This window comes from Falco cherrug, chromosome 5 (assembly GCF_023634085.1).
Source record: "Falco cherrug isolate bFalChe1 chromosome 5, bFalChe1.pri, whole genome shotgun sequence".
Lineage (NCBI taxonomy): Eukaryota > Metazoa > Chordata > Aves > Falconiformes > Falconidae > Falco > Falco cherrug.
This window is the reverse complement of record NC_073701.1, coordinates 39,395,827-39,408,007: the sequence shown is the minus strand read 5'-3', so window position 1 is coordinate 39,408,007 and position 12,181 is coordinate 39,395,827. Positions and strand designations below refer to the sequence as shown.

Sequence of the window (12,181 nt, the reverse complement as noted above, 5' to 3'; positions counted from 1 at the left end):
CTGTAATAATCATGCTATCTTCTATAGGCTCCTGTACACTTCTTTTATAGGGAGAGATCAGCATTTTTGATCCAAAGCTGTTGTCTTCAGAATAGTCTCAATGATATGCTAACAATGAGGTGTCTAGCAACATTGATTGAGAAGACATCACCTATAAAAGGCACTTTTGAAAACTGAGATTTATGCAGTTATTAATGGAAAACAGCATTAATATTTTGTAAGAAAGAGTTGCTCCACATTTTTTCAGTTAATTAAGTAACATTTCTAATAAAATAATAATATTTGGATGACCACTGATACACTTTTGCAGTGAGGAAATTAAATGTCTTTTCTAAAACATAAAGTTAGTTAGGCCAACTAATGCTTCTTTCTTCCATCCCACTAGTGTTCACACTTAACCCAGCTGTAGCTTAGCTACACTAGCATTGCTTACCTGCCCTCCCAGGACACACTCATGCATAACCACATGTAGTGGAATGAATCATTACAACCACTTCTGTCCCAAGTAGCACTTCCTACTACTTTTAAATAAGGAGGTTCAGTTCCAAATTCTCAGATTGCTGTTTCTGATTTTTTTTAATTCAGTCTTTTATCTCCCTGGTCTGAAGCTCCCTAGCTTAAAGATATTGTTTGAAGTACCTACTGCTTCAAACTGAAATCAGCAAGAAAAAGAAGTGGCAACTCTGTCAGGTTCTGAGTACACACTAGCTTTCTGGCTCCCTTTCACATTTTCAGTTATGCCTAACTAAATTTTTTTCTTTACTGTAGACCTGCATCTATGTATTTCTTTATTTCTTGGCAACAGCCTCCCTCATACAGTTTTTCCCAATCTCCACAAAAGACACACACGCACCCAACACCCCCCCCTGAAAAACACCACCACACATTCTGATTTGCCACTCTGTCAAGCAACAGTGGCAGACCCTGACAGTAACATATATTAGAGAGAGACCATGATGGAATTACATTCTTCGGGACCCATACACCAGATCTCAGCCAAAATACCACCTTTTAAAACTTACCACAATATTTAATCAAGTTCCTTCTAGCAGAATTCTTAAGCAAAGCTTCCTACTGACCTTTTGCTGTTGAAGTTCTATTTTTACCGCCTATAGTAATTAACTTTTTCTGGCATATTACAGTAGAAATATTTTCATGTCAAGAACTTAGCTGGCAACTTAATCTGTCAGTTCACGAGGCAAAATAGAAAATGCAGGAGCATGTGTATTTGTATTGATTGGTGTGGTGTTGCTGACAGGAAGACAGGTTCTCTCTGGAAAATCATTGCATGAGACTTTGAAAACATACATAAAAATATCGTAATAGAAACTGATACAGTTACTTCTCTAGATATTCTCTAGATAGAATGATCAGCTATAGCATGTGGAAAGGCAACATCTTTTCTGAAGCTGGAAAACAGGTCAATGTGATCTAGCGTATTATTTAATGGAAATTATAAAATAATACTAATTTGGATGTGCTAAATATAAATTAAAATTGAAAATTATTTTTGTCTCAGTCTGTATTCTGTAAAAGTAGAAAACGTTTGTAGGATTAACTTATTAAATCAGAATATGATTATGAGGAAATTTAGACTTTGGTTTGGCAGTTGAAACAAAAAATTATTACAATACCATTATGGATTAATCTGTGGGTTTTTCAATATAACAAAAAAAAGACACATGCATAATATTTTTGTATGTAGCATACAATGTTATTTAAATTAGTTCAAGCAGTTTCAGAAACAAGAAAAATTAAGCCTTTGTTCATGATGAAACAGCAATAACAGTGTCATCATCTTTCTTTTACTTAATACCTCGACTTGAAGCATTTATTAAAGTGAACAAGGCTGACTTAGATTTAATTTTATTCATATTTTATTGTCTCAATTCCTTAGTGAAAGCTTTATGAAATATCTTCAGTTAATCAATGCAGTCTCATAATACCCATAGATCAGAACTTAATCCTATATTTTATGATTAAATTTCCCTTTTATTGTACTGGAAAACTCTAAGAATATCTTTTAAATATGGTTTTAATTCCTTTTTTAGCTCATTTTCTTGGAGGTCCTGTTACATAGATCAGTTTGATAGCTGCTGAAACTAAACTGGGCACTCTGTTTTCTTTTTTCAACATGATAACAGGACCTCTTCCAGTCTGAAAGCACTGTACACATGAAAATAAATATAAATGTTTCCTAAAGTACTGTAAAGGCAAACGCATTATGTCACTAATGTAAATGACAGTAATTTTCATTATTTTTACCTCAATATTATGATCTATCTTCTAGACTAATGTGTTTCTTCTTTCAAAATAAGAACTTTGTCACAGAAAACAGGGTGACAATAGATAGTAAATGTAGTATATAGTAATTCTATACCTGTATCTTCAGACACTGTATAATCTAATAGTTATTATATTTGTATTCATTGTTCTTATAAGACCCATTTTATTAATTTTTATTACTTTGTGTCATTATCCTGCTTATTATGTTTTATTTCATACTTTTGCTTCACATGTGTGTGTTTCCATTAAGGTTTTTGGTCACCAGTATTCTCTTCTCTGTCTTGGACATACAGAAAGACAGACGCGGGACACATGCTATAGTTAGGCTGGTTTTGTTTTTTCCAAGAAAGATTTTCACCAGTAATTTACCAGTATAGCTGTCTGAGGTCACCTCAGCTGACCACGGGTGCAAATTGGTTTCCACCACTGTGGAACAATGCTGAAGAAAATGACTGGGTTTGTGACTGGTTTTAGAGATAATCTTCAACCTCATGTCTGCTGATTTTACCTGTCGTCTTTGCTTTCACCAGAGATGGAGATTCACTGAACAATGTGCATTCTAAATATAGACTGAAAGGACATTCAATTTTGCCTGTGCTGATTAAATATTTTAAGCTGGACCTTGAAAGAGAATTGTCTTCTGAGTGGGTTGCCCCATTCCTCTAAGGAATCCCTTAGCTGAGTCTGTCTCATTTTATTAAATCTCTTATCTTTTATATTTTTTTCCCTGTATTTCATTATTTATGCCTCTCCTTTTCTCTCCATCACCCTCTCCTGATTCTTTTATTTTTCCATTTATTATCCTGCTGTGAACTTCTTTTACAAACAGGTTTGCTGAGAATAAAGTTAAGATAAAATATTTTACATTGATTAAAATCCAGGTCCTGTAGTAATACAAACTCTATTGAGTCACGCTAATTTCAACTAACTGAGTCATCATTCCTAAAAAAGAATATTTTAACTTTTTTTCATTTTCCATATGTAAATCATTGTCCATGTAGTAATGATGGTATAGTATAATATAGGTAGGTGATAACCTACACCAATGTAGTTGATACTGTTAAATTTAAACCATGCATTTCCTTTCACAATAACTCACTTCCATAAGTGCTTTGGAAGTGATTTGAAAAATACAGGAAGCTGGGTATATTCTAACAATTTTCTCTATTCTTACTGTTTTAGTTCTAATTAACATTTCAAAGATGCTTCATTCACTCAGAAAATATGCACTAGAGCATTTTAAAGTTTTTAATTTATTATTTTTAAACATTCTTTATGTTCATGAAGGGTTCAGAGCTCTGGAAAACTTCATCCCATTTAGCTAAGGTACAATTATCAGCACAGCATCTTGAGCATCCTAAAATTTGCCCAGCATAAAAGAAAAATTCTCTTGTCAGATTATTTCATAATTCATTGTCAAGTTTATGCTTTCCAGTAGGAAAAGCATAGTAATGATGCATGGGTGATTTTGTCCCGCCTGCTGCTGTTGATCTTAATCTTCTTTTCCCTGCAAGCTGCCTGTCCCTCTGAGTGCTTGACAACAGTAGGAACTTGTCACAGTGTGAGGGAACAGAAAACGCTCAGTAGCCCATGTTCTTTATTAATGCCAGAGTTTAATTGCAACACGCTAAAATACCTAAAGATGTTTCTAACAATTCTTTTGTAGTTTAAATGAACTACCAATATCATTACAATGTTATTTTGACATAAAATTTTATGGTTGTTCTCACAGATATTTGTAATACTGATTCTTGAATTATACAGGGGAGAAAGTTCCCAATATGCCCCTATACCCACAAGTTATTGTGATTTCCTTCAGTCATTAAACTTAAATGTTACTTGAACACACTGTTACCTTCAATGCCAATTTTATATGTTTATATGTCCCTTCCGTCATCACTGTAGTGCTGGGACACTTCATAGATCTGTCAGTGTCATTTGCTCTTCCCAGGGAAGTAGAGGAGATCTGTTACCTTTTTTTTTTTTTTTTTATTTTTCGGTCAGTATAATTGTAAGTGGGGCAAGGACAGATCAAACAGCAGTACCATTTCAGCAGAGCAGGGGGCAAGGCTTTGCCATCAGGTGCTCAGTCACAGTCAGATGTTCTATCCTTTGGGTTGTTCTTCCCTTTCAGCATGGCTGGGAGTAATGTGGCACTGGGAGACCTGGTTAATAATACTCTGCTCAGCTGTATTTACTGTAAGCAGTGCTCACAGAATTTGTGGAGAAATAAAGCTGATTTTTCCCGAAAAGCAAAAATAAGAAAGTTTTAGAAGCCAGAAACCTATGTCAGCATGTCTTCTTGATTATTCTTAGGGCTGATTGTAAGGAAAATTCCATTGTTCAGAGATAGTTTCCAGAAAAATGAACCTCTACATACCATTGGCTGAGTAGCCTGAGTGAATAAGAACAGAAAGAAAACATATCAAATGTTCACAAGTAGTGCAGAAATTCTTAACTGCGATGTCAACTCATCTGTCTTTATATGGTAAAATAGGCAACACAATATTTTGCACTTTATTTATTCAATAACTATGAAATATATACAGACATTGCAATATGGTTTTGTCATCTCAAAAGTGGTAATTCTAAGCTAAAGGCAAAATTAGCTTTAGTGTATATTAAATGGGTGACTTTCAATGGTTTACTTTTATGTTATGCATGTTTCTAACATGGCAGTAACTTAACCTAAAGTTAAATATGTTATCTCTCGTTCTACAAAGGGCCAGCTTGCTGCACTGTTCATCCCACATAGTAAACTCCTCCACGATCATCCCACTCTATTCTTACACTTGGAAACCTTGTTTAACTTTTTGTTTGCTCTTCATTCTTTTTGATCTCCATTCTTCCTTCTCTCAGTAAGGATCTTGTCTTTCTTCTGTCCATGCTGACTTCAAATTCCCTGTCAAAATTGTCTGTTTACATCAGTTCAAAATGAGGTTCTGGATGTATATTAGTTTTCTTCTTGTGTTCCACACACAGACACAGACACACACACCCCCACACACACATTTCTGCAGAAATTCATAGCATTTTATCTGGACTTAGACTGTTCTAGAGGTAGCTATGATGCTATGGTAGCTATGAAAAGTTTCTGTATAAAGGCAGACAAGACAGACAACAGAGCAGGATGAGCCAGGCTCTAACAGGATCAGCCAGCAAGTGGGAATGACTGTGGAGAAATGTAAGTCCCCAGCATAAATCAGAGTCAGTATTTGGCGACCCCAGGAATACAGAGTGGGGCAGGGTCCACCTGCAGCGGGAAGGACATGTTGCAGTCACACAGTCTCTTTGGAGAGATGTGGCAGAGAGTAGGCTGTAGCATTAGCTACACCAGCTGTTGACTTGCTTTTCTCCAGCTATCTCCTAGATAAACTATGTGGCTTAGAAAAATCATGTAAATATATGAATTTAGGCCAAAATTCAGAAATTCAGTTCTATTCATGATGGCAATTAACTGTGTGTTTAAGTACTGCTATGAACAGAAGTACTCTGTAAGTATTTGGAAGCTATTCTGATCTCATTTGAGTTACAACCTTACCACAGCCCTGTACCAAGTTCCTGATGGCTCTATGATGAAGAGGTCTCTTCAGATTTGCCTGTTACTTTGGACTGCCTGAAATAATTAAAAATTTACCTATATCTGCTGCCAGCCCTACAGGGATTGGATGACAGAACTCATTGATTCCTTGTTCATTTGCTTTTGATAAATACAAGCCATCACCTGAATTCAGAAATGGTAGAAATACCCTCCTTGAATTGCATGGAGTCATTACAGTTCATGATGTATGAACATGGTTTGCATATGTGATTGCTGACTTTTTGTGAATAATACAGTTACTGTAACATAATAACCAGGCAAATCCAGACACAAGAACCATGTTTGAAGCAAAGATAACATCAAAGTATTACAACTATAATGGTATTACAATCTGGTTTTGCTCTTCTTTGTCTATTAATTCATGTAACAATAAAGGTCATTATGTGACTGTAAATAGCTATGGAGTACAGATAAATATATATCTGTAATAATAGTAACTAAACTAAAAAGCATATCAGAGGAGAAATAATAAACAATTATCCCTGTAACTTTCAAATTTCCAGTTCAGTGACTTAGATGTAATTGTATGTTGTAATTACAATACATTTAACATGCATTGTGAGTCATGAATTTAGCTATCCTTCTTTAACCTTACAGCTAACCAATTCTCTTTTATTTTCAGAGTAAGAACAGAAATGATAGCCCTATGAAAGTAAACACAAATGGGGAATTTTCTACACAATATCAACATAAAATTTTAATTTTTCATTTCACCTCAGTAATAATGAAAAATAGTTATCATATGTTTTTATATTAGGTTATTTACAGGTTATTTTACAGATATTTACAAAAGCGTGAAATTTCTCTGTATGGACCTTTGTGTTTTCCATCGTGTTTGTAATACAACAGAGACAGTGAACATTTTAGAGCACATACTAGTGACAAACACCAGTAGCTGTGGCATTTAGAATGAATAGTCTTAAAAATTAATAAAATATACTGTTTATTTTCACATAAATTTGTTAAGTAACCTTCAGTATACATTGAAAATACATTAGAGTTAGGTTGCATTAATTATGAACTTTAGTATTTTTGCATGATGCTTTAGGCTGGCTTTGGTTGTTATTTGTTAATGCTCATTAATTGCTATCACAAATAATACTGTAAATATATACTTAAATTAGTGATCCTATGCTGAGTGATTTGTTGTTCTCGCTTTTCATAGCAGGGTTTTAAGTGAAATCATTAGTAGATTTCCTATTATTCTATTTATTCCACCTGATTTAGAATCATGAAATATTGTCAATAATTCCAGCAGTCTCTCCTAAATGAGGTTGCCATGAAAATTGCCATTTATTATCATGCATTTTGTAGTTAGAATTTCCAAAGTGTTTGGCTGCACAAAAATTAATAACCTTTTATATCATGTCCAATAGCTGTTACTGGAGCATTTGGAGTGCCTTGTCTCAAGACACGAAAGGTCACTGAGGATGACCGTGGTGAAACGGCAAGCACAGTCTCCCTCAGGAGTTTCCAGTGAAGTTGAAGTCCTCAAAGCTCTGAAATCTCTGTTTGAGCACCACAAGGCTTTGGATGAAAAGGTACAGTATGGAAAAAAAGCTTACTAAATACACTCTGTCTTACTTAACTGTGCCTTGTGACACAGTAGAACAATAGTACTGTTTATTTACTGTTTGGAATGTCTCCTATATTAATAGTATTTACACATGGCCAAAGAAATCCATACGAATGTATGACCAATAGCTGTAATCCACTTCAGGTCACTTCAGCTATCTTTTCTAGACAATAGCACTGACTTTCCAAAATAAGCAAATCATACACCTACCAGACATGCTTCTCCTATTTAGCACTAAATAAAGATGACAACATGGAATTTGCTGTCTGTATGATATGGTTTTAAGTTATTGTGGAGCAAATGTAGGTATCTCAAATTTCAAAAACACAAGAGTGAAAAGGCAGAATGACATTTCTAACTGCTTACAGGAACTTGTCTCTTAAAAATTTTTAGGAGGAACACCTCCTAAGTTTTAAGATGTTTTTAGCATTTACACATAAGCACAGTGTTCCCTCTACAAGTAGGATGACCTAAAATAAGTAGTAGATCCTTCTTTATCAGAGGTAATGAAAGGCTTGCAGAATCAAGATAAAAACCACCACAATAACTGCATCTAGTCATGCTAATTAAGAGGGTCCTTCCTTCCACTGAACTCCTCATGTGTCCTGGGCTGGAAAGACTCTTTTGTGTAAATGAAACTTTGTACAACTATGAGGATGTACAACACCTTGCGCATTGCTTATATGAATTCAGAAATCCAGTTCACATCTAGAAAGAATATGCTCAGAAGATGATGTATCTCAGTTAATAAGTGCCTCAAATCTACACATGCAGGGAACACATAAGAACTACCGCTGACAAGCAAAGAACGTAGTTCTTTGTGGGCTGTGTCTTGGCCGATTTGCTTGTGTTCATTGCTGTGGCTGAGTTGCTTCTCTGTTTGAGATGGTTGGGTAAGTCGGGGAGATGTGCAGCACAGCATCTGAAACCATTGACTGCACAGTTAAGCTGTGTTGTGTAGAACCAGTTCAATGGTCTCACAGTAAAAAAAAAATATTTTTTTTATTTCAGAAATCTACTCAGAAAGTTGGCTATATTTAAGGAATTACTATTAAAAGAAGCAGCTTTATGAAAAGGGTAGCTGTAGTCATTGGTAATAAGGGTATGAAACAGGGTTATGAGTCATATTGGGTTAACTATCGGGTTCAAAGTTAAATGAGTTTAAGGAACTTATGCTGAATCAAAACTTATTTTGTGTTTAGGCGTATCTAGTTGCATATTCTGTTCAGTTACATATCATGAAAGTATATTTAAAGAAAATCTAGAAAAAGAAATGTAATGACTTCTAGCCACTGTAAGCAATCGTAATAAGCTTTTGGATGTCATTAAGACTTACAAAATCCTGTGTTATTAAAAATATGTTTTGACGATTGATAGGTTTTATGGTCTGAGCTTTGATCTTTAATCCAACACTTCAAACATTGATACAACTATAGAGTAGAGAGCTCTCCTGCTTTTATACTTATTGACACTGTGCTGGATAAATATGAGAAATAATAAAAACTAAACTTTAAATAGTTTCTGAGATGCAGCAGTTGTATACTTCTTACACTTTTTCTTTTGTGAATTTTTTAGTGTTTAGGTACTATGCAGTTTACCTCTCATGTTGAAAATTATTGAACAGAATTAGATTAAAGCTAAATATAATATTTTGACTTATATTCTGAACATTCTTTTTTTTTTTTAATGTAGCAGGTTAAAATCAGTAGTCAGTTAATTTAAAAATGTTGGAGTATCACAGGTACATATCTTATGTATATAATGGGTCTCTGTACCAGTGGCAATGATAATTGCCAATATAGAAAAATCAGACATCTGCATTCATATTAACAGGAGATTTGTTGTATTATAAAACAAGTTTTAAAAGTGATTGGTCAAAATTATTTTTTCATATGTGCTACTCATCTATTGAATCGTTTTTATTTTGATATAATCATGGTTTTATTGTAAAACATTACAAGATCAATCAAGGACACAGTTTAGTAAATGATTTTAAAATAATTTGTTACAAACCTAGCACATGTTATTTTCAGGTACAAATCCTGTATAAAATTATGTGTTTATGTTGTAGTGTCTCTCTTTTAGAAGGAGTTTTTATGTCATCCAGTTACCTGATAATATAATGCTATCACATTATAGCACACATTGTCAACATTATTGAGATTCTTATTAAAAAATAATGGAAGTAAGAAAGACTTCATACACCCAAATTTGCAAAGAAAACTTTATGGCATGTAAGTCATCTATTCTATATTTTCTTTGACAGAAAAAATATGTAAATTACATTTGTTTCAGACCCTTCAGAAATAAGATATGAATCCCCCTATGAAAATTTGCTGAAATTATTCAGAGACTGGTAGAATAACGGAGCTGCTAGAGGACATCTGGCCCAACCTCCAGCTCACAGCAGGGCCAACTGTTTCAGGTTGCTTAGGATCCTGTCTAATCCACTTCTTAATATCTCCAGGGAGAAAACCTATTCTGGTGTTTCATTACCCTCATTGTATTATTTTTTTTCCCATAATACATAGCTGGAGTTTCTATTGCTGAGTCTTGCACCTGTTCCCTCTTGTCCTGTCACTGTGTTTCTCCAAGAAGCTAGCTTTGTTTTCTCCACATGTTCTCATTAGCTAGTTGTAGACATGAACCTTCTCTTTTTGAGTTTGACTAGACCCTGTTCTCCGAGCCCCTTCTAATATGCCATATGCTCCAGCCCATGACCAGCTTGGTGGGCCTTCACTGAAGTCTGGCAGTGTCTTTCTTCTACTAGGGAGCCCCAAAACAGATGCATCCTCATAAGTTCAGAGGCGAATAATGATTTCCCTCAACCTGCTGACTGAACTACGTGTCTGGCCTTATTCACCCCTAGGTCCTTTCTGCAAAACTGCTCTCTCTTCCCCAGGCCTATCCTGTTCCCTGGAGTAATTCCATTCATAATAATGGGATGCCACTTGGACTTTGTGTCACTGATAACAAACCTCTGAGACTTGCAGTCCAGCCATTTTTCTTTGCAGTCTATAATACCTTTATCTAATTCATATCCCTTTTCTCCTAGAGGAAAAAAAGTAGACCTTGCACAAAGCTTTGGTATGGACAAAGTGAAAATCGTTCACTGTTCTCCTCCCCTCATCCATGGAGCCAGTCATCTCATCACACAAGGCAATAAGGTTGGCCAGATGTCATTTGCCTTTGACAAAGTCATACTGGCTCTTCCTAATCACTCTTGTCCTTTATGTGCCTGGAAATGGCTTCCAGGAAGATTTGCTCCATAACCTTCCCAACACTGGCCAGCTTGTACTTCCCTGGATCTTCCCATGATAATTCCTGCCTTTCATGAGGGTGGACACAACATTTGGGGTTTTTCCATTATCAGGAATCTCCCTTGACTGCTGTTAACTTTCAAAGATGGAAAAGGCCTCACTATGATGAGTCAATCAAGTCTCTCAGCACCCTTGGGTGCAGCCAGTCTACTCCCTTTGATTTACGTATGTCTTTTCCTCTGCATTGTGGGTTATTTCTCATTCCCGCAGACTCTTCCACTATGCTCAGAGAGGCTTGAAGGCAGAACTTTGCAGTAAATACTGAAGTAACAAACGATGATATAGGATAAACTGATGTCATTACATAGGTTAATAGATAGAGTAATGAAAACTGTCTAAAGTGCTTTGAAAATGTATCACAACCCTTTGCAAATGAACAATGGATAAATTTATTTAATTTTTTTCTTCACAAAAATTGTTGATGTTGAAAGTAATAATTTAGTTGTTACAGCCTTGAAAAAGCATAACAACATATTTCATAAAAATATTTGCCTTTTAAACTTACAAAAATCCCAAGTCTTTACATTCTTCCTACATTCAAATTTTCTTTCATGTTTTCACTTTCTACACTGCAACAAGCTCTGCCGCAACACTTGACTGGTCACGCAAGAAGTCCTAGGTACTAAGTAGAACAACTACAAAAATGTCCTCATTACTGTAACAAAATACAAAGAAAAATATAAAAGAGACTGGAAAGTGGAAAATAAAACCTTTCAATTCAGGGTTCATATCTCCAGGGATGCCTGGTTAAATATAAGAAGCACTAGGAATGATCCCTTAGCTTATTTCAAAAAGCCTATTAGTCCCATATATATTATATGAAATCTGGGGTTTGCCTCTATCTTTTGCCCAAAAGAGAGATGGCCATAAAGAGATCCCAGCCATGATTGCATTAGTCAGAGAAAACATGACTGTCTTTGACAGTTATTTCAGTGTTTGACAGCTCCTTCAGCATCCCTTCACCCCCTGTAGAATGAAAGCTTGTCACGATCTTCCAATGCTAGAGAGTCAGTACACAGAATAGGTACATCCTAGTGCGTAGAAGGTAGTAGTAGTGTGCTGTTATTCTCACCCCATTCTCCATATGAGATCCTAGCATTTCCAAACAACAATCTTCATAGTCTGTTCTTGCATATTTGTAGTGCATTTTGTGAGAATTTTCATTTAAGAGCATGGGGATAATGAAAGAGTTAATTTAGTTTATAAATATTTATTATTTTATGTGTATCTCAAAGAAATCTCATTGTCTTTCTTTGGGTAAGTGACACAATGTCAATTATTGTGTCACAATGACATTGATACTGCACTAACTTTAGTAGTATTATTATTTAGAAATTTAATTTGACAGAAGGAATAAGTATTTGCAAACATCTTTATGTATCTAATTATGCTAAAATT

At 35.0% G+C, this 12,181-nt stretch overlaps 1 protein-coding gene across 11 annotated transcripts in view; it reads left to right on the top strand.

The window, feature by feature from the left end:
- PPFIA2 (PTPRF interacting protein alpha 2) overlaps positions 1 to 12,181 on the top strand; it is a 352,026-nt gene that overhangs the window by 222,631 nt on the left and 117,214 nt on the right. For all 11 annotated transcript variants that reach the window (XM_055712395.1, XM_005437159.3, XM_055712388.1 and 8 more), the window contains one exon: positions 7,264 to 7,428. In XM_055712395.1, the coding sequence (XP_055568370.1) occupies positions 7,264 to 7,428 (165 nt within the window). The remainder of the gene's footprint in view (positions 1 to 7,263; positions 7,429 to 12,181) is intronic.